Here is a 23,383-nt window from a genome sequence, read left to right as displayed (position 1 = left end):
GGTAAATGAAAATGCCATTGATTAAGTTTTAGTGAGGCAGTAACTGCCAGGAAACTCACTGTTGCCACCTAATCAGGGCCAAAGAAGAAGCTCTGTAGTGAATTGGGCTTCAAAGCCCAAAGGGAATCAGATGGTCGTCAGAGCTTAAATGATCAGCTGCTAAAGAGTAAAGTATGAGGGTGAGTCAAAAAACACCTGCAAAAAAAAAAAAAAAAAATCCTTCCATACAACAAAAAAACAAAACAAAACAAAACAAAAAAACACCTGCGGAAGTTCTACAGCCAGAGTGCGGATAATTTTTGACTTTTCTTGTAAGATACCTAATTCTGCCTTACAATTCCATGTGCTGTGATCCTTGGTTCGCCTGGTCAAGGAAACCTATTTCCTGTATCAACAAATATTTGCCCTTCTCCTTTTCTAGATCACTACAGACTGGCCTCCCATCCACTGCGGTCACTTTTTTTTTTCTCAATTGAAGTATAGTTGATTTACAATGTTGTGTTAATTTCTGCTGTACAGCAAAGTGATTCATTCTTTTCATATATACTTTCTTTTCTATTACGGTTTATCACAGGATATTGAATATAGTTCCCTGTGCTATACAGTAGGACCTTGTTGTTTATCCATTCTGTATATAATAGTTTGCATGTTAACCCCAAACTCCCAATCCATCCCTCCCCCACCCCCACCTTGGCAACACAGGTCTATTCTCTATATCTGTGAGACTGTTTTGTAGGTAAGTTCATTTGTGTCGTATTTTAGATTCCAAATATAGGTAATATCATATGGTATTTGTCTTTCTCTGTCTGACTTAACTTTCACTTAATATGATAATCTCTAGGTCCATCCATGTTGCTGCAGATGGCATTATTTCATTCTTTTTTTATGGCTGAGTAGTATTCCATTGTGTGTGCGTGAGAGTGTGTGTGTGTGTATGTACGTACATATATATGTATACATACACACACACACATGATATATATATACTACATCTTCTTTATCCATTCATCTGTAGATGGACATTTAGGTCAGGGGTCCCCAACACCCGGGCTGCAAACCAGTCCCTGTTAGGAACCGGGCTGCACAGCAGGAGGTGAGCAGTAGGCAAGCAAGTGAAGTTTCATCTGCTCCTTCCTATCTCTCACATTACCGACTGAACCATCTTCTCCCCACCCCGCCCTGCCCCCAGCCATGGAAAAATTGTCTTCCATGAAACCAGTCCCTGGTGCCAGAAAAGGTTGGGGACTGCTGATTTAGGTTGTTTCCATGTCTTGTCTGTTGTAAACAGTGCTGCTATGAACATGGGTGCATGTATCTCTCTCTCTTTTTTTTTTAATTAATTGATTGGCTGTGTTGGGTCTTCATTGCTGCACACGGGCTTTGTCTAGTTGTAGCGAGCGGGGGCTACTCTTCATTGTGGTGTGTGGGCTCCTCACTGTGGTGGCTTCTCCTGTTGCAGAGCATGGGCTCTAGGCACATGGGCTTCAGTAGTTGTGGCACACAGGCTCAATAGTTGTGGCTCACAGGCTCTAGAGTGCAGGCTCAATAGTTGTGGCACATGGGCTTAGTTGCTCTGTGGCATGTGGGATCTTCCCAGACCGGGACTCGAGCCTGTGTCCCCTGCATTGGCAGGCGGATTCTTAACCAATGTGCCACCTAGGAAGTCCCTGCATGTGTCTTTTTGAATTTTCTTTTTGAGTTGTAGTTTTGTCTGTGTATATGCCCATGAGTGGGATTGCTGGATCATATGGCAACTCTATTTTTAGTTTTTTGAGGAATCTCCATACTGTTTTCCATCGTGGCTGCACCAATTTACATTCCCACCAGCAGTGTGGGGGTTCCCCTTTCTCCACATCCTCTCCAGCATTTATTATTTGTGTATTCATTCTTAAATATGATTATCAGGTTTATAACCTGCCATTGCATCTTTCCCATTCCTCACATGCGTTCCAGGGAATGACCCCATTACTTACGCGGGATCCCTCATCACATTCATAATCATGATTTAGGATGAGTCACTTGCAGAGAGAGCCAAGCACATCCAGGTTTGGGAGGTGCCCACTAAGGTCCTTCTCTGCTGTGCTTCAGCAGTTCTACCTCATGGTCTGTGGGTTAGGCATTTGGCTAGGGCTCAGTTCTCCGGGTGGCGCTGTCTAGGGTCAGTCAGTGGTATTCGGCTGAGGTTGGGGTCTGATGTGTCTGGAGGGTTGGCTCATCCGGACCCCTCTCCCTCTCCATATAGTCTCAGGGCCTCTCCATGTGGTGTCTTCCTCAGGGCAGGTGGACTTCTTACATAGTGGCTCAGGGCTCCAACAGCGCGTAATAACCCAAGAAACTTGGAAGTAAAGTCTGCCGGTCTCTTCAGGCCCAGGCCTGGAAGCTGGTGAAGTCACTCCTGCTGAGTCCTCTGTCAACGCAGCTGCATAGTCGTCTCCCGCCCCCGAGAACCCACTTCTCAGTGGAAGGAGTATCAAAGGATTTGTAGCTATATTTAATTCACCACTAACATGTATTTCTTCTTTTCCATATCTTGCTTTTTATAATTAAAAGATGTTTCAGAAAACAAGAAATTAGAAAAAAGTAAGCATGCTGTTAAGGTCACAGGCTTTGCGGTCAGACTTGGGTTGCAGACTCCGCTCTGCTGTGTGTCAGCCATGTGCCGCTTGCGTTACCCTTGACCTCTCAGGCTTCACCTCCTCATCTGTAAGTGCGGACAGTAGTAGGGTTCAGTGCCTGACACAGAGTGAGGCACTCAGTACGCATTTGCATCTGAATGAATACCGTGCGGATTAACTGAAGTAGCGCGTGTAAATACCCCTGCGCGTAGTAAATGCTTGCTAAACGCTACCTGTTAAGTGCTCTGTGCTTTAAAAAAAGGTGAAGGATAGTGTTTCAGGGATGGTCACTGAGTTAAGTTTGTCACATTGAGTGGGATTCATTGTCCCACTTCTAGATACAAAGGAGATACAGACGTCTTCACTATCATGATTCACCTGGAAGTTGTTTGTGTGTTTTATTAGGAAAGATAGCTTTCACTCTGACTGTGTACATGGAAGGGGAGGCTGGAGGCAGCCTGTATTTACTAAAACCAGTGCTCCCTAAATCCCTGGAAGGCTGACATTTCCCCTCTCCACCTCTGCCTCTGCCAAGACTCAGTAGCTCACCTCTGTCTCCTTCAGCATCCAGTCAGAAGTGTCCTTTGAGGGGGCGTATGGGAACCTCAAGCGGCTGTATGACAAGGCAGCCAAAATGTACCACCAGCTGAAGAAGTGCGAGACTCGAAAACTGTCTCCCAGCAAGAAGCGGTGAGTGGGACCTGTGGGAAGAGGGGGTCTTTCTGCAGTTGGTGCAGTAGCACCATAGGGGCTCTGGAGCCATTCACCATTTACCTTGGGCTCCTCTCATTTCAGATGTAAAGACATTAAGAGGTTGCTGGTGAACTTTATGTATCTGCAAAGCCTCCTGCAGCCCAAAAGCAGGTGAGTGGAAGAGAGTGTGAACAAGAACTGTGTGCCGTGAGCCCCATCCACAATGGCTCCTTCGTGGCGAGGGACTTGAAGAGGAGGGAGTGGGCTGTGAATTCTGCCTCTTGATTGGAAATTCTCTAGCTGGCTAGTCCTTTCTTGGTGTCCCTCGCTGTCTCACCCCAGGTTCCGTGCCCGTTCTCTGGGTGCCTCACCCTCTAGCACAGTGGACGCTTACTAGGTGTTGAAGGAGTGGCCGAATGGGAAGCCTACCCACATCCCTTCCACTGTGGGCCTGCCCTTCCCGTGTTATTCTGTCTGCTTTGGAGATCAGCTAGCACTGAGTCCCGTGCTACTCTGTCTGAATCCTGCCCTAGGGAGCCTGTAGTCTTTTCTCTGAATCCTGTATTCCCATCTCTGTTTGCCTGCCCCAGCCCCCATCGCTGACCTCCCCGTTACTCCTGCCCTCCCACAGCTCCATGGACTCAGAGCTGACGTCACTTTGCCAGTCGGTCCTGGAGGACTTCAACCTCTGTCTCTTCTACCTGCCCTCCTCAGCCAGCCTCAGCCTGGCCAGTGAGGACGAGGAGGAGTATGAGAGTGGACATGCTTTCCTCCCGGACCTTCTCATCTTCCAGATGGTCATCATCTGCCTTATGGGTGTGCACAGCTTGAAGAGAGCGGGTAACTCTCCCTGTGTCCCTCGTTTCTTCCCCACTGGCTTCTGGGAGCCTCACTGCCCTTTTCTGCAGCTCCTTGTCCATAAACGTGCTTCCACAAGCCGTCTCTTCAATACCTGTGTTGCTGCCTGGCTGTGGGAGAGAGGGGCAAGGACCCTGCCCTAAAGGAGCTCCTAGTGAACGGACAAAGGCGACAGCGTATTCCCACCCCCTCCGTCCTCCCGTGCCCACAAACGCATGCACCCTTGACCAGGACCCAGGCAGACACAGCGGTTGAGATGCTTAGCTGATGATCCAGACGGAATTCAGAGTTGCTGGGGGGGGGGGGGGGGGGGGTCAGGCAGTTCTGGAAACCTTTCTGCTAGAGGTGTATGCAGAGCAAGGTTGGATGGAAGGGAGGGAGAGGCGGGGCTGGGTGTGAAGATGCTTGGGGCATGAGGAGGGGCTTGCGTGAAGGCATCAAAGCCAGGGAGGATGAGATGGGACAAGAGCATCCGTGAGCGTACGTGAGGAAGCAGGATGGGCTGGTGCATTCCACGTTACAGGGTGAGAACGCAGAGACCCGAGAAATCTTTTTTTACCTTAGAGGAGGATTCCAGAGGTAGTTGGATCCTTGAAAGAATTGAGAACAGGTGCGATGAGGTTGGAATTAATGGTGCCTGCTCGTCTTCAGGGCCCTGGGCCCCTAATGCTGGCTTGCCTGATTTTAGGATCTAAGCAGTACAGTGCAGCCATTGCCTTCACCCTGGCCCTCTTCTCCCACCTCGTCAATCATGTGAACATACGGCTGCAGGCTGAGCTGGAAGAGGGCGAGAACCCTGTCCCGGCATTCCAGAGCGACGGCACAGGTGCAGGAACGGGGGAGGTTGTGACTGGGAGGGTTGGCGTGGGGCGCGGGGATCATGGGAGGGGAGCAGCTGTGGGGGGGCGGTGCTGTTGAAGAGCGCCTGCGGGTGCCCCGGTTCCGGTTGTCTGTACACCGCACCTCACCATCCCCTTTCCACAGATGAACCGGAGTCCAAGGAACCCTTGGAGAAGGGGGAGGAGCTGGGTCCTGAGCCGCCTCCTGCAGCACCTCAAGACGGCGAGGTCAGAAAGAGCCGGAAGTGCTCCCGCCTCTCCCGCCTGCGCCGCCGCCGCCGCCCCCCCGCAGCTGGCGATGACAGCGACCTGAGCGAAGGCTTTGACTCGGACTCGAGCCGTGACTCAGCCCGAGCCAGCGAGGCCTCGGCCAGCGGCTCCGACAAGAGTCTGGACGGTGGGGGAGCCGCCTTTGATGCCGAGACAGATTCAGAAATGAACAGCCAAGAGTCCCGATCAGACCTGGAAGATATGGAGGATGAAGAAGGGACACGGTCCCCCGCCCTGGAGCCACCTCGGGCCAGGTCAGAGGTTCCTGAATCCCTCAACGGCCCACTGGGCCCCAGCGAGGCCAGCATCGCCAGCAATCTACAAGCCATGTCCACCCAGATGTTCCAGACTAAACGCTGCTTCCGACTGGCGCCCACCTTCAGCAACCTGCTCCTCCAGCCCAGCACCGAAGCGCCCGCCCTGGCCAGCTGCAGGCCCTGTGTCAATGGGGACGTGCACAGGCCCTCAGAGCCAGGTACTTGGGCCTCTTCATCCTCCACACCATCGGCTTTCATCTGAGAGGGGCCACTGGTTTCTCTGTTTGAGTCCCTCTCACCCGCACCCTCGCTGCCTTGCTCGTGGCCTCTGCCTGCAGCGCGGCCCGGGTGGTTTTCCTGGGAACCGCCTCTGCCGCTCGCTTCCTCATCCTCCGCTCCCAGCCGATTCCGTGTTCTCAGTCTCCTGCCACTCCCACCTTGCCCTGTGGGTTTGGGGCTTTCCTCCCCACATACCTTGGCAGCTGTAACTCCCTCCCATGCCATCCCAGGTCCTGCCAGGGCTCCTGGAAGCTAGGAGAGCCAGCACCCACTAGAATGCGACTTTTCTCCTGAGGGTCTTGCCCTGCGGTGCAGGAGGGGCACCTGGGCAGCAGCAGCGCACGTTTGTGGCATCTGCTCTGTGCCAAGCACTAGGCTGGACTTTTTTGGGATCTTGTCCTATTTAACTTTCACAGCAGTCTCGTGGAGGAGTTATCCTCCCTGTTCTGAATGCTGTGTTCACCTGCAGGCTTCTGTGCACAGTGCTGCTTTGGTGTGGAGCATACTTTTCCTCCCTCGCCCCGAGCCTGTCACTTGGCTGATTCTCACTTGCCCTCTAGATTTTAGCTTTAAAGTCACCTGCTCTGGGATCCCTCCCAGGGTGGGCTTCCCGTGGGCTCCTGTAGCCTCTGCACCTACGCGGCCTCCAGCCTTTTCCCACTCAGCTGATGTTGTTGCCGTGTCTGTCTCCCTGCCAACAGCACGAGCCTCTTGAGGGCAGGGCGGTCCACGTTCTGTCCATCGCTGTATCCCTGTTACCTAGCACAGTGCTCGGCGCGTGGGTGGGATTTAGAAAATATGGAAGGAATAAAGGAAACGGGGAGGCTGGTGCTCAGAGGCGGAGTGTGACCTGCTTCGTGTCGTAACCTGCAGAGTCGGGGAGCTGCGAGTTGGAGGTAGTTCTTTTAAGCCTGTACCCTCTTCTCCCCACCTGCAGCTCCCTCTGTCTGCCCTGCCTTTGCACAGAATAGGCACATCATAAACATCAGCTGGTGAGCAGTTGTAGGCCTCGCCAGTAAGCTTGTATTTTAAAGGCACCAGGCTCTTGGCTTAAAAGCAGCCAGTTAGTGGGCCTAGACAAGTTAGGCAGGGGCCTAATTCCTCTCTTTTCACCTCAGAACTTTCCAGAAGAATCCAGGCACCCTCCCCCCCAGAGCTGGAGCCTGTGGCCATGTGCCTCCTGCTCGCTCACCCTGGTTCTCTGTCACCCACCGCAGCCTCTGAAGAGGGCTCTGAGTCGGAGAGCAGTGAGGCCAGTGGGCGCTCCTGTGGGAACGAGCGCAGCATCCAGGAGAAGCTGCAGGTCCTGGTGGCCGAAGGCCTGCTCCCCGCTGTGAAGGTCTTCCTGGACTGGCTGCGGACCAACCCCGACCTCATCGTTGTGTGTGCGCAGGTGCGTCACCCCTGCCGCTGCCCTCGGTCAGCTCCCGGGTGCTAGGGCAGGGTGCCCGCCGGGCTGGGGCGTGGGAATTCCCTCAGATGGGCTGGTCATGGCAGAAGTTATTGTCAAGCACCTGCTCTGTGCTGGCTCCTTATGCTTTTTACGGGACGAGGATTAGGCACGACCTTTGCCCTCAGAGCCTGTGGCCTGGGCTGGGATACAAATTTTGTGGATGAGGAAGGTGAGAGCACTGCTCATTCTGCTTTGTGTCCCCAGCGCCAGGCATTACGCCTGGCATTGTGAGGAGTGTTGATGAAAGTATGTGTTCGAGGGCTAACCTTGGCTGGTGAACACCGGAGTCCGTAGAAAGGAGAGAGCGCTGAGTAGTGATGAGGGAGATAAGACTAGGAAGTGACACGATGTTCAGACAAGGCGCAGGTGTTGCGGGCAGGGCAACGGTTTAAAGAGAGTCCTGCAGCTGGAGCGAGTGGTGTCAGAGGCGGGCTGCCATGAAGGCTGGCTGGGGTGATGGTGGCCTTCTCCTTCCTTTCTCAGGTTCAGAGTGTTAACCTCGCACCTCCGGTGCTCTGAGGCTTTTCTTCAGTGTTGCTTTAGTCCAGTGGCACACCTGGCAGCTATGGAAGACCCTCTCCCCTGCAGGTGGCCCTCTTCCCTAGATAAGGGAGCTCTGGTCGGGGCCAGGCACACCCTTGGGCGTGTGCTTGTGCCTGATGACAGCTAGTTAGTCACTGTTAGTCATCGAGGGTGGTGTGGTTAAGGTGGAGGTGCGGGTCACATCCCCAGAGAGGTGGCCCAATGCGGGCACATGGAGGGCTGAAAGGAAAAGTTTGTGCTAGGTAGGGAGAAGCTTTCTCCAACGCTCTAGCTTTTTCCACTACCAAGATCCAGAGAGTTCTTCCTGTGGTTTCATGCCTTCCTTTTTCATGAAGCCTTCAGCTGGTGATGAAGTTCACTGAGGCTTCATGGCCCCCTTTCTTCATTCCTCCCTGTTTCCTAAGTCTTCTGTGAGCCCTCCTTAGCCTCTTTTGTTAATTTTTCTATCAAACGCTTCTAGGCTGTTGACCACAGCCCCAGAGCCCTCCAAATACAGCGCTTTTTTTGTTCACTGCCAGCCTCCAGCATCGCCCCAGCTGAAGGCTTCCTCTTCTCTCTCTCCCTCAAGAGCTCTCAAAGTCTGTGGAACCGCCTGTCTGTGTTGCTGAATCTGTTGCCCGCTGCTGGTGAACTCCAAGAGTCTGGTGAGTGGATCTCCGGCACTACCCTCCCTTCCTGGCTCCCTCACTGGCCCCATGAAGCCCACCCCCCCTTCCTGGTAACCCGGCCCTGAGGGTAAGGAGGTTAATGGGATTCACTGCCCAGCTTCCCTCACACACAGCAGGCATTGTGGTGTGGGCCTCTCTGGTTTCTCTCCCCGACACTGCCCCAGTGTGGGCAGGTGGCCTGTCAGCCAGGCACCGTGCTCCCTGGGGAAGGCAGTGGAGTGGCAGGAGTAGAGGAGGGGGCCTGCGAGCCAGCCCCGGCTACTGGTGTGGCGCCCATACCTTGCTCGTTGAGAACTGACCTTGACCTTCAGAGCTTATCTGTCTGGTTCATCTTCTCCTACCACCTTCCAGCTGGAAATCACCTTCTCCTCCCTCTGGACTCACCCAAGGGCAATCCATTCCTTCTTCCAGAGCCCCTCCACTCACGTCTATCCTAGTGTAACTGTCCCTGCTGTCAGCGAGCCGTCCCAGTCTGAGCGGTCGTCTGACCCTTCCAGCTCTGGTCTCCTGAAGCTCTGCCTGACAGCCCCGTGTACCCGTCTCTCCTCTCCTCCCCCCCATCTCTCCCCACCTCCTGTCTGAGGAGTATGTCCTGTCTCACAGCCTGTGAATTCCCATAGGGAAGGACTGTGTCCCTCGGGGGCTCCCACAGGCCTGGTGGTCTCATGTGTCTTTCTCCCTAGGCCTGGCCCTGTGTCCCGAGGTCCAGGATCTGCTTGAAGGTTGTGAACTGCCTGACCTCCCATCTAGCCTGCTGCTCCCAGAGGACATGGCGCTTCGTAACCTGCCTCCCCTCCGGGCTGCCCACAGGCGCTTTAACTTTGACACGGACCGGCTCCTGCTCAGCACCTTGGAGGAGGTGAGGATGTCGTTTCTCACGCCGCAGGCTCTGTCGTTCGTCCAACTCAGTAGCAGAGCAGGGGCTCAGGGCTGAAGGGGGCAGGCCGGCATCCCTTCCACCCAGACAGGAAATGTGTCCCTGGGGCCGCAGCTCTGAGTCCTTATTCACTCATTGAACCATCTGGACTTCCTTTCCTTCTCGGCAGGATGTCCTTCCACAGGTCTGCTGTTGGTAGTGCCTCCTTTTGTAGAACAAGCCTCCTTCCCTTTCTCCACCCTTTGGAGAGGACAGAACAAGTAAATTATTAGGGCTTTGAAATCTCTATTGGTCTCCTTTCTGAGCCTAGCCTCCTCTAAGCTGACCAGCAAACAGTCAGAGAAAGTTGGCACTGGAAGCGCATGTGCTCAGTGACTTTTAGTCCAGTGACTTTCACCCCTGAATCTGTGTCACCACATGGGCCATCTGGGGGCAGCAGAGGGAAGCCAAGCAGACAGGCGTCCCAGCCCCTGTCCCCGGCACACGCACACCCTGCCCACCTTGATTTCTCCTTCTTGTGCCGGAGCAGCTTGGCTCTGTAGTCTGTTTTATATTTTAGCATTCTAGATAATGTTTTTGTTTGGTGGGGAAAGAATGGTTTTGCTGACCAAAAACATAAGTTGGAAATGGTGATCTCGTTTGTCCTTCATTTTACACGTTAGAATCTGAGACCTAGAAGAGAGAGGTGGCCCAAGAACCCAGGCCTCGTCACCCCCAGCCTGGGCCCTGTCTCTTTCTCCTCAGCGCTGAGGCCTGCTTCTCTGGTGCTTCTAGGAGTCTCCTCGCCCTGCTTGCGCACTCCTTCTCTGGCAGCTGGAGGCTCTGGGCCTTAGTGCTCCTCTTTTCCACCCCACAGACCACAGGCCTTTCCGGGGAGCCCGTGTTGCCGAGGTGGCTGGGCCGGCAGGGAGGGGGAGGGAAGGCGTCCCGGGGGTGCCGGCAGGCCTGGGGGCCCCTGCTCAGCTGGGCGGCGCCCGTGTCTCCCCACAGACGGTTGTGCGCATCTGCTGCGTCCGCAGCTTTGGCCACTTTGTTGCCCGCCTGCAAGGCAGCATCCTGCAGTTCAACCCGGAGGTCGGCATCTTCGTCAGCATCGCCCAGTCTGAGCAGGAGAGCCTGCTGCAGCAGGCCCAGGCCCAGTTCCGCATGGTGAGTCAGGCCTCCCCTCCCTGTGTGTTCTGCTCCCACGGGCTCGCTGAGACACCAGGACCAGAGGCTCCCGCACGCTGGTGGCCCTTGACGGAAGAACCTGGTCGTCGGGGCCGGGGAGACTGAGCCTAGGGAGCGGGGAGGCCGGGGAGGGAACTAAGGGCTGATAGGAAGTGAGAGGTGTTTTGAGCAGGGGCAGCCTGGCGCCGGACCTGTATCTAGACTGACTGGGGATTGAGAGCCATCTCTGCCGTCTCCTAGTCTGAATTAAACAAGTCATTTAACCTTGCTAAGCCTGTGTCCTCATCGGTTGTATGGGAATAGTAGAATCAGCCTTATGGGGTTGTGGTGACTATGGAATGAAGGTGAATGTCAGGCACTTTGCGCGTTGCATTGAGCTCCGCAAATGCTCCTTTCCCTTCCACTTTCGAGGGATGAAGACTGAGGAATGGAGGGATCCTGGCATCAGACACCATGCAGGAACCCTCCCATCCCATAGAAGCCCCAGAGAGTAGGAGGTGGCCTGTTACTTCTTTCCATTCAGTCATTCATTCCATAAATATTTACTGAGAATCTGCTCTGTGCCAGACCTCCCGTATCCTAGGCCTGAGGGTTACAGTAGCAAACAAGATAGGCCTTTGTCTTGTGGGGCTAACACCCAGTGAGCAACAGTCGGGTTCTGCAAGGAGGCCTGCACAGCCCTGGGCATGTTGTCCCCCCCAAGCTCAGTGGCAGCAGTACATTTTGGGGGGGCGGTGTCTGGCACGGGAAGCACAGCCCACGTGTCTTGGCAAGCCTGGGGTTCTTCTTCATCTCAAGCCAGTTTCCTCCCCCATGTTCTTCCTTTCCCCAACCCCAGGCTCCCCCACCTTCAAGTACCCCCTCCTGCGGATGGGAAGGGGCACAGGCTCCTTCCCAGAAACTCTCTTCCTTGCTGTTTTAAAAGCAAGCACGTTTTGTTAAACAGTAACCTTTTGTGTTAAGACTTTTATTGCTGTTCCATAGGGGAAAACACAGGGGGTTTCAGAAATAATTATGGGGAAGTTACACAGCTTCAAAAAGTGTCAGAGTGTTTGCAGGCATTTCCTCTGGCCTAAAGTTCCCGAAGACTCCTCCTGGGGAGCAGGGACTACTTGAAAGCCCCTCTGATGTGGTGCTGGACACCACAGGTCATGCTGGACCCAGGCCACACTGCCTGCTGCACTGCTGAGTCACGTATCCACCCCACACCAAGGGGTTTCTCTCCCGGCCGCGGCAGCATGGTGCCCTCTCCCATCATTTATCAAGAGTTTTCCACGTGCAGCGCTTTCCTGCGTGTGACGTCTCACTTAACCCTGAAGTAGCCCTGTGCGGTGGGTGCTGGCATCCTCATCTTATGGACGAGGAAGCGCAGGATGACAAAGGGGGAGAGAAAGGGGTGGCAGAGCCAGGGCTCTGGAATTGGAAAGACCAGGCTGCTGTGGGAGTTCAGCTTCTCTGCAGACCAGGTGGGCTGCTGCGCCTGCTCTCTCGGCTCTCGTGTCTGCCTAGTTTAGGGACCTGTGTTTCCGGATGGGTCTGGTCTTCTCCCTCCCTTCTTTCCCTTCTCAATCAGAGTTTCTCAAAGGGGACACCCTGCAGGGGGATAAGAGATGGACACTTCATAACCATAGTATAATTATCAAAACTAAGAAGTTAGGACTGGTACAATACTGTTAACTGTAGACTTTATTCAGATTTCACTAGTTTTCCTACAAGTGTCTATTTTCTTTTCCAGGATCCCATGTTACATTTGATTGTTAATGTCTCCTCGGTCTTTCCTTGTCTTTTATGATCTTGACACTTCTAAGGAGTATTGGTCAGTTGTTTTGTAGAGTGTCCGTCACTTGGTTTTGTTTGGTGTCTTCTTGTGATTAAGGTGCGAGGACACATTCCAGGTTCATATTCTAAAGCCTCCCTCTGATGATGCCAGCTTCCTCGTCAAAGAGCCTTCAGTGGCTCCCCATGACTTTCAGAATAAGTCCCCATTCTTAACTTCATCTTTAGAACATGTTAAGGAATTTGGACTTCATCTAGAAGACAAAGGAAAACCATCACAGGACTTTTAGTCAGGGCCATGGTGGACATCAGGTGGTTTTTGCAAGATTGCCTTGGTTGCAGGCAGAGAAAATGGATGGGGTTGGAGGCAGAGACCAGAAAGAAGGTGGTTATAATAGTCCGGGTGGGAGGTACTGGCTTAACCCAGTGTTGCACATTGAGGATGGAGGCATGCAGAAGGATGTGAATGACTTGTTTAGGAGGTACAGGTGACAGAACTGGGAGGCTGATAACTTCTGGGGCTGAGAGAGAGGGAAAAGTCAAAGCCAGCTAACTTTCTGACTTGGCAGATGGTGGTTTATTTAGCAATCTGAGGAACAGTGAGGAGGAGAAGCAGGTTGGGGTATGTACGTCTGGAACTCAGGAGTGGTCAGGTCTGGGCTGAAGCTGCAGATTTGGGAAGAAGTTGTTTTATTTATTTGGTTGTACTGGCTCCTTAGTTGTGGCACATGGGCTCCTTAGTTGTGGCAGGTGGTCTCCTTAGTTGTGGCATGTGAACTCTTAATTGCTGCACACATATGGGATCTAGTTCCCTGACCAGGGATTGAACCCGGGCCCCCTGCATTGGGAGCACAGAGTCTCAACCACGGTGCCACCAGGGAAGTCCCTCTCTTGGTCTTCTTGATCACTGGAGAAAGGAATATTCCCCCAACTCCTGGTCCCAATGTTAGCACCTGGTTTTCTCCCCTCTTAGGCGCAGGAGGAAGCTCGGCGTAACAGGCTAATGAGAGACATGGCCCAGCTACGACTTCAGGTAGGGTCCAGCGCTCCTCCTGCTCTTGGTTACTGCCTAGAGCCCCCTGGCGTGCCCTCCGCCCTCCAGCTTCAGCGCCTGCTCTGCCCGTGGTTCCCCCCCGCCACCCAGCTACCCTCCCAGCCTCCTAGCCTGCCCTCCCACTGCTGACTTGTCACCGAGCCTTCGTGCTCCCTTTCTGCCTTCACTTCTGTCTCTCTTCATTCTCTTTTCTATCCCTTAACCCTCGTTTCTGTCTGCTTTTCCTACGAGGCCCTTCGTAGAAGGGGTCCCCTGTCCCTCGTGGCAGCAGGGGGAGGCCCGTAAGAGCTGCCTTGAGCACGCTCTTCCCCTGGGCTTAGGCTGCGCGCGGCTCCACTCACGGTGCCTTCTCTCGATAGCTCGAGGTCTCTCAGCTGGAAGGGAGCCTGCAGCAGCCCAAGGCCCAGTCAGCAATGTCTCCCTACCTCATCCCCGACACCCAGGCCCTCTGCCACCACCTCCCTGCCATCCGCCAGCTGGCCACCAGCGGCCGCTTCATCGTCCTCATCCCGAGGACAGGTGCGTGTATTGGAGAGGTGGGGTGGAGAGTGTGGCTGAAAGAGAATCTGGCTTGGAATTGAGAGACCCTTCCTTGGGGCCCAGTTTACACACAGTGGCCTTGGTCAAGTCCTTATGCCTCTCCGAACTTCAGTCATTTCATCTGTGAAGTGGGCGTGACAGTCTCTGTTAAACCCTGACTCACGAGATGGTTGGGAGAAGCAGATGGGAAAATCTAAGTGAAAGCCGTTGGTAAGGTGCCAAATACATTGTTGGCAGAAGGTCGGTCTTTGAAAGAGCCTCAGTATTCCTGTAGGAGCTACGATCCCTTTTCCTGCAGTGTGTCCTGGAGCGAGCGCAGACGCCCCTACCGAGACCCATGTCACAACAGCCTGAGCTCACCTGTTTTGTCCTTCCCCCACCCCCACATTGCCCACCAGTGATCGATGGCCTGGATTTGCTGAAGAAGGAACACCCAGGGGCCCGGGATGGGATCCGATATCTGGAGGCAGAATTTAAAAAAGGGAACAGGTGAGTGCAGGCCTAGCTGGACTTGTGCTGAGCCCAGACAGCAAATGCGTACATGCTCCTCGTGTGAGACATGTGTCTGTGGTCCCGGCTCACAGTTGGCTCACTGCCTGGGGAGGGAGGCCGAAGACATAACTAGAAGTCAAGGTCTTAGGTGCTGAAATAGATGGTGATTAGAGGAGCCAGGAGCCCTGTCGGGGAGCGTTGACCTGCTGTCCATCTCCTCTGGGGCAAACATGAGATCAGCGTCACCGGGGAGAGAGGAACAAACCCCCAACTTCAAGCTGTGGGCTTCTTTGCAGGCGTTTCTCCTGCTTTAGGTGATGAGGTTGCCCAGGGTGGGAGTGTCTTCACTGGGCTGCCCAGGGGCTTCCCGTGGCGGGGGTGGGGGCAGATGGCAGTCTGTAGGTGCCTTTGGGGCCAGGAGAAGACTAGGCACTAGGTGTAAGGAAGAGGAGAGAGCTCCCCACTCTCTGCTGGCTGGCCCAGCCCTTCTCTGCAATTGCCCTCGGCTGGCCAGGAAGCTGCACAAAGCCTGCTTGTTTGGACCTTGTTTCCAGAAGCACTGACTTGAAAGCATCTGCTGCTTCTCTGCTCCCAGCTCCTCCCCAGGGAGGAACCAAATAATCGATGTTATCAGGAGGAAAAACAAGCTGGGCTTAGCAGCTAGGAAGCGACTTTTCAGAATGGCTCCAACCAGACCTGTGATGTGGGAGACGCGCGCCCCCCCCCGCCCCATAAAACCGGGTCCTGTATGCTACCATGGCCTGCTGTGTACGAGGTGCCCTCCCTCTCCTCTGTCCCCAGCCTGCACGCTCTTGTCTCCTTTGCAGGTACATTCGCTGCCAGAAAGAAGTGGGGAAGAGCTTTGAGCGGCATAAGCTGAAGAGGCAGGATGCAGATGCCTGGTAAAATTTCGGCCCCACCCCTAGAACCTCAGATGGGCTGCCTGCCTTGCTCCTCTGTGGGCGCCCCCCAGGACAGCGGGACAGGGCCAGAGAATTCTGTAATAGGCAGCAGGGCCAGCCAGGGCCAGACTCAGCCCGCCAGGGGTCTCCTGCAGGTCTCACCTTAGACGGCGTGAGAGGTTGCTCCAGCCCCGGAGCCCCTGTGGCCCTGAGATCCTTGCACTCTGCATCCTCACTCACTGCCCTCCGCCCAGTCCCTGCAGCGCACCCTCCACACCCGCTTCCAGGACCCACCGCTCCAGGCTGCCTGGTTTCTCTCCCTCTCCCCTGGTGCCCTCCCCACCCCCAGCGTCCCCAGTGCCCTGGAGATCTGGTGTTCAGGCTCTGCTAATGCTGGGGCTTGGCCTGCCTTCCCCTTCCTCCCACCAGGACGCTCTATAAGATCCTGGACAGCTGCAAACAGCTGACTCTGGCCCAGGGGGCAGGTGAGGAGGACCCGAGTGGCATGGTGACCATCATCACAGGCCTTCCACTGGACAACCCCAGCACGCTCTCAGGCCCTGTGCAGGTGGGTCACGGGGCGACGGCCCCAGCACGCTCTCAGGCCCTGTGCGGGTGGGTCACGGGGTGAGGTTCAGGAGAGTGTGGGATGGGAAAGAGGTACTGGAGTTGACTCCCTCAGACCAGACAGCTGCCCTTTTCCTCGTCTGTCACTCCTTCCCTGGCCCCTCAACAACTTGTGCCACGGTTTGGGAGGCCAGGCCCTCTTCCATCTGTCCTCCCCCCAATTTTACAGGCAGCCTTGCAGGCCGCTGCACATGCCAGTGTGGACATCAAGAATGTTCTGGACTTCTACAAGCAGTGGAAGGAGATTGGTTGAGACCGACCCCCAGGCCCTGCAGCGGGGCTGACTCCAGATCTCTCCTGCCCTCCCCGGCAGCCAGGACCACCACCTGTAGTCACCCTACCACATGCAGACTCACATGCGCACACAGGAAGGAAGCCCAGCTGCACACAGGCTGCAGGGAGGGCCCAGGAGCCGGCCGGGAGGGTGGGGTCCCCTTGGTGCCAAGATAGCGTCAGGAAAGCAAGGAAAGTGCTTGGAGCAGGAGAGCCAGCCTTCCTGCTTCAGCCACCCTGCTTTCCCCAGGGGCAGGTGGCCGGCACGGGTGTCTGTGTTTCATTGGAGTGGTTCCTGGACCTCTGAGGGGAAGGGACAGCAGAAGGGGCCCTTCTTCCTCATCCAAGACGCAGGGTGGTTGGTGCCAGGAGTTTGGGTCCTCCGGGCCTGGGGGCGGAGTGGGGTAACACCAGGTGTCTGGGTGGTTCTCTGTAGACCCTTCCTCTCCTCGAGGACCACCCACCCCCCTTGCCTCTCCCCTTGCAGGGGTTGGGTAGCTCTGGAGCCTTGGGGACTCTTAAGGAAGAGGGGCCTGGAGCTGCCTGCACCAATAGCAGGGTGGGGCTTAGCTCCCCTCCTGCGCAGGGGCTGCACACCTGTTGCCCCACTTCTGTTTTCTGTCTCCCTTCGTCTAGCTTCCAGGGCAGGGAGCAGGCCCACGGCTGCAGGCTGTCTGGCCTGTATGCCAGTGAGGGCTCCTGTGTCCACCAGCCCTGTGGTCACTGCGCTTTATGCCCTGGGCTGCCGTGCTGGGACAGAGTGGGATGCCAGTGAGAGAAAAGGGGGGTGAAGTTTGAGGCCACCCCCTCCCCTTACTGTGTAGTGAGGGGCCTGTGCTTGGATGGGCAGCAGAAAGGAGAAGCCCCTTGAAGCTGCGTGGCCAGGGGCCCTCTGCCCTGATGGGCTTCCCTGCTTTTGTCCTTCCCCAGGACTGACGGCCTGGAGGAGTTGAGCACGGGGCTAGCTTTTGGAGTGTTGAGGTGGATGTGGGGGCAGAGATCATGACTAGCTCAGGGCAGTGAGTGGAGCAGCGAGAGCGGGACTGCGTGTGGGAGACTTTGGCCAGGATTGCCTCGGCCCCTCCCCCTCAGGCTGCGCGTGTAGCTCGGGCTGGGGATTGAGGGTGGGGGTCTCAGCTCTGCTGTACCCCACCCCAGCGCTAGCCTAGCTTCCCAGGCTGTTCTCAGAAGACAGCAGGCTTCCCGCCTCCTTCCTCTAAGACAGCAAGTCTGGGACAAATGAGGGGGAGTGGGATCACCCCCACTTCTAGTCCCTGGCAGAGACTGAGACTAAAGCATCACTTAATAAAGACCCCCTGAAGCCTACTCCCTGTCTCCTGGTGCCTTTCTGTACAATTTTATTGGGACATTGGAGGTTACGTGCTGCCATGACCATTTGGAAAGGTGTCTTTGAGGTGGCCCAGTTGAAGCAAGAAACCAGCAATTGGAGCACAAACTCCAGAGATGGTTTAGATAGAGGTGACATTCACTGAACTGAGCTGGTAGGGTCACAGGTGAAAACATACAGATGATCCCGAACAGCATGCAGTTTTGGGGCACTGACCCCCATGCAAGCAAAGGTCTGCGCGTGACGTTACAGTCGGCCCTCTATCTGCAGTTCAGCACCCACGATCCAACCAGCTGGGGACTGTGTAGTACTGAGTACATATTTATTGAAAGAAATATGCATGTAAACGCAGTTCAAACCCATGTTCAAGGGTCAGCTGTATTTTGAAGGCAACAGTGCTGCCCAGGGGGGTTGCAGTCTCCAGCTGGGTCCTCTGAATCAGGGAGAAACTTCCTCAAAGGAGAGGTGAGGGTGAACATTGAAACCAGCCTCTGAGTCTTCGAGCCCAGTCCGTCCCCAAGGGTGACACCTCAAGTGTGTCCGGGGAGTGGAGGGACGTGGGGAACCCCTCGTGGTTGAACCAACGTTTACCAAATGCACTCGCTCTGGATTCCGCCCAGCAGAGGGTCCAAGAGGCAGCGCAGCACCGTGAGAAGTGGTTTGGGAACATCCAGTCAGGGTTTGGACTCCTCTGCCCGGCCTCAGGCAGCGCCTCCCTGGCTCTCAGGAGCCGGGAACCCCGGAGCCGCGGGGCAGCCCGGTGTGAGGGGGCCCCGGCCTCTGCCGGCCACTCTGCGCTCAGCAGGGTGGGGTCCGGCTCTAGGGGCTGGCTGTGTGCTGGAGGCCGAGTGAGCTGCCTGCTAATGGGGCCGGGCCCCCCCGCGCTGCTCCCTGGAGGCTGGACAAGGCTGGGATTGTTCCCTGGCTCCCCTTTGTCTCCCACTCCCCGCCCAGGCCTGGCCTGCCTGCCCGCCACTCGATTCTCCCGTTGGCCAGGCTGGCAAGAGCCAGGGACTCCGCCCGTGGAGCCCGGGGCCTGCCGACCCCCTGGCTTAGGAGCGCGCGTCAAGTGCTGGGTAAGGAAGCTCACCTGGGGCCAAGGCGCCCATCCTGGGGAACTAGAGGCAACGCGCCTGCTCCGTCCGGCCCCTCCTCCCATTTCCATGGCTACAGCACAAACTACTTCCGAGACCTCTGCACCGTCTGAGGGAAGGGACCCTGAGGGGAGCTAGACCCCAGTATTGTCCTGGTCCACCCCTTCCCCAGGCAGCTGGGCCGCACTCAGCATAGGACAGAAGAGCCCCATCCCACTCCCGGGAGGGCTCACCTAAGTTGTTTCTGTTTTTTTGTTCAGCTCCCCCGACCAGGGATTGAACCCGGGGCCTCGGCAGTGAAAGCGCAGAGTCCCAACCACTGGACGGCCAGGGAATCCCCGGGTCATCTACCTTAAAGCTCAGCCAGGGTGCAGGGACTAGGGACCAGTTCTACTTGGTGCCCAGCAGGGTCCCCAGCACCCAGCTGAAGGGCAGAGGGCCCCCAAAATGTTGGAAGACGGGAAGAGAGGCTCGGGGTTCGGGCCGGTGGTGTGAGGGCCTCGAGCGTACGCGGTGCACAGATGAGTAGGCGAGGCCGCGGCAGGAAGAGGGGCGGGGCTGGGCTGGGAAGACTTGGCCTGGAGAGGCGGGGGAGTGTCCTGTTGTCCCTCCTCTCGGGGCGGGTCCCCCCGCCCTGGTGGCCCAGCCCCTCCACTTGTGCCAAGGAATGTGCCTGGGAGAGGCGGCCCGAGGCGGGCGGGGCAGCGGAGCCGCGACCACCCGGAGGCAGCGCACAGGTCTGAGGCTGAGGGGCGCGGGGCTCAGAAGGGACAGGGACCCCGAATGCTCCCTGGGGCACAAGTGTCGTCTTCAGAGAAGAGCCAGGCATCGCCCTGATTCCTAGTCCCACTGGAGGGCATCGGGCCTCTCCAAGAATTCTCCCCGAGCACCCTAAGTTTCCTGTGCTCAGCCCAGACACTGTGAGCCAGGGGGCTTTCTGGTGGTGGCAGTGGCAGTGGTGGTGTGTGCTTGGGCTCTCTCTGTGCTGTCCTCCATAAGTCAGGGTTCTTCTGAGACAGAAATTGGGGGTTGAGGCCCTGGACCCGGGGTCCACCGTTACTGAGCCAGCCTTCTGGCTGAGGAGGACGCGACACTCCTTGCTGAGTTGAGGCTGACCAGCCCCTCTCAATGGGGGAACTGAATGCCCGCAGGCTAGGCTGGGGAGGGGTTGGGGTTAGGACCGCTAGGGAAGCTGGGCCAGCCTCCCCTGGCCTGAAGGAGGCAGCTTGGTGGACAGCTGCCACCCACATGCATGCCTGTGTACACAGCCCACCCTGGGACACAGTGACCAGGTCCAGCCTGTACCCGCGTGAAAAGGGACCCGTGGATGGAGGCAGATACCTAATTCCCCCCCGCCTTTTGTCTCCAGGTCAACGTGGAGGTGCCGGGCCACCATGCTCAGTCTCAAGCTGCCCCAACTCCTTCGAGTCCACCAGGTCCCCAGGGTGAGGGACTCACCAAATCCTACTTCTCAGGGGACTGGCTGGGGCAGAGGTTCTCTTTTTGCAGGTGCAGAAGCCCCTGCTGCAGGCTAACTCTCACCGCTGCCATATCAGAGGAAATGTGGGACTCTTCCTCTGCTCTCTAAGGAACAGGCTTGTGACCTGCTCCCCAGAGCCCAGCACGCTCTTTTATCCAGAGTCCCCTTCCTCAGGGCGCCTTGTGTCCACGGACTCCGCTCTCCCATCTTGTCCCCTTACGATGCCTCTTCTGTTTCTCACCTGCTCTCTGGGTATTGGAACCTGTAGTGAGATGGGGTCGGATTTAGTTTGACTTTGGGGCCATTGTGATCTCCAGCCCATCCCCTTCAACCTGCTTCTAGAGATCTCTCTGGGAGAGAAAGGGTGGGGCACAGTGACTCCCCTCCTCTCCCCCCCCACCCCCCACCCCCAGGTGTTCTGGGAAGATGGTATCATGTCTGGCTACCGCCGTCCCACCAGCTCGGCCTTGGACTGTGTCCTCAGCTCCTTCCAGATGACCAACGAGACCGTCAACATCTGGACTCACTTCCTGCCCACCTGGTGAGGGAGGCTCTGTCCCAGGCCTGGGCCTCGAGCTCAAGGGGGTACTCAGGAGGGCCGGGGCCGCCCGGGCCCGCGGGCTGCACTGGGAGTCGCTGGGGGTCCGATGGCCTGAGCACGTGCCCGCCGCAGGTACTTCCTGTGGCGCCTTCTGGCGCTGGCGGGTGGCCAGAACTTCCGGTCGGAGCCCTACCACTGGCCGCTGCTTGTCTTCCTGCTGCCCGCCTGCCTCTACCCGTTTGCGTCGTGCTGCGCGCACACCTTCAGCTCCATGTCGCCCCGCGCGCGCCACATCTGCTACTTCCTGGACTACGGCGCGCTCAGCCTCTACAGCCTGGGTGAGCGGCGGCGGCGGCGGAGGGCAGGGGGCGGGGCGCTCGGAGCGGGGCGGGGCGGGGGTGCGGCGCGGGCGTCGGGGCGGGGCCTCAGCTCCCGCCCTGCGTCCCCTCTGCCGCCAGGCTGCGCCTTCCCCTATGCCGCCTACTCCATGCCGGCCTCCTGGCTGCACAGCCGCCTGCACCAGCTCTTTGTGCCCACCGCCGCACTCAATTCTTTCCTGTGCACCGGCCTCTCCTGCTACTCTCGGTGGGTTCTCGGCCGGTGGTGAAGGGGAAGGCGGAGGACAGGGCACCCGCAAACACTTGGACACCCAGGACCGCTCACTGCTCTTGAACAACATTGGTAACAATGGGACCATTTATTGAGGACTTGCTGTGCTCAGACTGTGCACCAGCACCGTCCCTGTACTGTCTCTCTCACAGCCATCTAAGAGGCTGTCCCCGTTTTGCAGCTGTTGTCACTTATAGAGTCGTCATGTGGCCTAAGGGCTTTTGTAGCCTCTAAGCTACACCGACATTCCATCTTTGCCAAAGGTCCCGTGCCCTCCTCGGACCCCCACCCCAATATAAGGGTGGAGACCAGCCTTTCCCTCACGCCTCCCAGGTTCCCCGAACTAGAAAGCCCTGGGCTCAGTAAGATCCTCCGCACGGCCGCCTTCACCTATCCCTTTCTGTTCGACAACCTCCCACTCTTCTATCGGGTAAGGCTCCTGCTTTCCTGTCCCGACCCTCACCATGCCCACCCCCAGGCCTGCCCCCTCAATCCCTGGCCACGGCCCCGCCACACACCCTCCTAGGCCAGCACAGTCCAGCTGTGCCCTCCCCCTCCTCATCAGATCCCAGAGACACAATGTCCACCCCCAAAGCCCCTTCCCACTGACCCCGCTTTTCCTTTGCCAGCTCGGACTGTGCTGGGGCAGGGGCCACAGCTGTGGGCAGGAGGCTCTGAGCACTAGCCACGGCTACCACCTCTTCTGCGCGCTGCTCACTGGCTTCCTGTTCGCCTCCCACCTGCCTGAGCGGCTGGCACCAGGACGCTTTGATTACATTGGTGAGAGCAGGCCTGGCCTGGCCCAGGATTGGGGGTGGGATGGGGAGACAGCTCCTCAGAGCAGAGTGAACTGAGTAAAAGAGAGTGTTTCTGGCAGGGCCCTTAGGGTCCAGGCCCAGCCCTACTCCTCAGGTAACAGCAAAACCAGCAGCACGTATGCTAGGGGCTCCGTGCACAGTAGCTCACTCGCTCTTGCTGATAACTCTGGGAATTGGGTTTCTTATTCCCAGTTTTAGGGGAGTAGCAGGCCCAGAGGATGGGGTGCTCACCATGGGGCACAGGATGAACTGGGGCAGCCCTGGGGGTGGGGCATGTGCCCTCACCTGCCACCCCCCCCACAGGCCACAGCCACCAGCTGTTCCACGTCTGTGCAGTGCTGGGCACGCACTTCCAGCTGGAGGCGGTGCTGGCTGATATGGGATCTCGCCGAGCCTGGCTGGCCACGCAGGAACCGCCGCTGGGCCTGGTGGGCACCGTGGCCACGCTGGGCTTGGCGGTGGCCGGGAACCTGCTCATCGTGGCTGCTTTCACAGCTTCCCTATTTCGGGCCCCCAGTACGTGCCCCCTGCTGCAGGGTGGCCCTCTGGAGGGGAGTACAAAGGCCAAACTGCAGTGAGGCCCCAGCTCTGAGCCTGCCCTGGAGGGAGGCAGAGGCCAGGCCCCCATGCTGGGGAGAAGCCCAGACCCAGACCCGATACAATGGGGGCACAGCTGAGCCTGGAACCAAGAGTGGCTGAGGAGGGAGCGCAGAGGTCAGAAGGCAGAGGAGAGGACAAGGGCAGCTGGGGGCTGGTAGAGAGCAGGAGGGTTAGGGAGGGTGCTCTTGATGGGGCTGGAGGAAGTGCTGAGGGTCTGAGAGGGGAGGTGCATGTGTCCAGGCTGGAGCTGCCCTACCCGCCATGGAAGGCTGGGGTGGGGAGGTGTTGGGCCCTTTCATACGGTCCCATTTCTGGTGCTCCTGGAGTCTTTGCTCAGCCCAGGAAAGAACTAACATGATTAACCCAGGCCCATCCTGAATGCTTATTAACCAGGCCGGGAGGCCCACTAGTGGCCCCGCCCCCAAACCAGGCAGTACTGTCTGCTGGCAGCTCTTGGCCTATGGAGACGAGGCTGTCTGTCCCGATCACAGCTGTGTACTCCAGGTGTCTAGGCCTTTGGGAGCTGGTCTGTTTGGGTGTGTCACGGAGGGGGCAGTGGGTTGGGGTGGGGGGAGGGTGCTGGGCTAGAAAGGAGAACCCTAGTTAGACTTTAGGAAGCCATCTTCAATGCTTCTGGAATGAGGCAGGGATAAATAAATAAATACATCAACAGATTTTGGGAAGCACTTTCTGGGACTGAAAAAAGC

The 23,383-nt window shown here is 56.9% G+C and overlaps 2 protein-coding genes across 5 annotated transcripts in view; both read left to right on the top strand.

The window, feature by feature from the left end:
- The window catches only part of SMG5 (SMG5 nonsense mediated mRNA decay factor), a 30,162-nt gene extending 12,652 nt beyond the window's left edge, over positions 1–17,510 (top strand). For all 3 annotated transcript variants that reach the window (XM_057726459.1, XM_057726449.1, XM_057726439.1), the window contains exons 8-22: positions 3,180–3,305; positions 3,411–3,479; positions 3,940–4,148; positions 4,855–4,992; positions 5,151–5,750; positions 7,029–7,204; positions 8,376–8,451; positions 9,159–9,334; positions 10,343–10,501; positions 13,272–13,331; positions 13,712–13,871; positions 14,291–14,381; positions 15,212–15,286; positions 15,716–15,854; positions 16,083–17,510. In XM_057726459.1, the coding sequence (XP_057582442.1) occupies positions 3,180–3,305; positions 3,411–3,479; positions 3,940–4,148; positions 4,855–4,992; positions 5,151–5,750; positions 7,029–7,204; positions 8,376–8,451; positions 9,159–9,334; positions 10,343–10,501; positions 13,272–13,331; positions 13,712–13,871; positions 14,291–14,381; positions 15,212–15,286; positions 15,716–15,854; positions 16,083–16,166 (2,338 nt within the window). In that variant the 3' untranslated portion in view covers positions 16,167–17,510. The remainder of the gene's footprint in view (positions 1–3,179; positions 3,306–3,410; positions 3,480–3,939; positions 4,149–4,854; positions 4,993–5,150; positions 5,751–7,028; positions 7,205–8,375; positions 8,452–9,158; positions 9,335–10,342; positions 10,502–13,271; positions 13,332–13,711; positions 13,872–14,290; positions 14,382–15,211; positions 15,287–15,715; positions 15,855–16,082) is intronic.
- Positions 17,511–19,263: 1,753 nt separating this feature from the next.
- On the top strand, positions 19,264–23,355 carry PAQR6 (progestin and adipoQ receptor family member 6). 2 transcript variants are annotated; one of them, XM_057726522.1, is made up of 8 exons: positions 19,264–19,365; positions 19,998–20,073; positions 20,522–20,649; positions 20,782–20,987; positions 21,108–21,234; positions 21,592–21,688; positions 21,888–22,038; positions 22,380–23,355. In XM_057726522.1, exons 2-8 carry the CDS (start codon positions 20,023–20,025, stop codon positions 22,652–22,654), a joined length of 1,035 nt encoding a protein of 344 aa, XP_057582505.1. In that variant the 5' UTR covers positions 19,264–19,365; positions 19,998–20,022; the 3' UTR covers positions 22,655–23,355. The 2 variants fall into 2 exon arrangements, with proteins under 2 accessions (XP_057582505.1, XP_057582513.1); XM_057726530.1 differs by lacking the exons at positions 20,782–20,987; positions 21,108–21,234.
- The last annotated feature ends 28 nt before the right edge of the window (positions 23,356–23,383 follow it).

This window comes from Hippopotamus amphibius, chromosome 1 (assembly GCF_030028045.1).
Source record: "Hippopotamus amphibius kiboko isolate mHipAmp2 chromosome 1, mHipAmp2.hap2, whole genome shotgun sequence".
In the NCBI taxonomy this organism is placed as follows: domain Eukaryota; kingdom Metazoa; phylum Chordata; class Mammalia; order Artiodactyla; family Hippopotamidae; genus Hippopotamus; species Hippopotamus amphibius.
The sequence above is the reverse complement of the archived record's forward strand: the minus strand, read 5'-3'. Positions and strand labels throughout refer to the sequence as shown.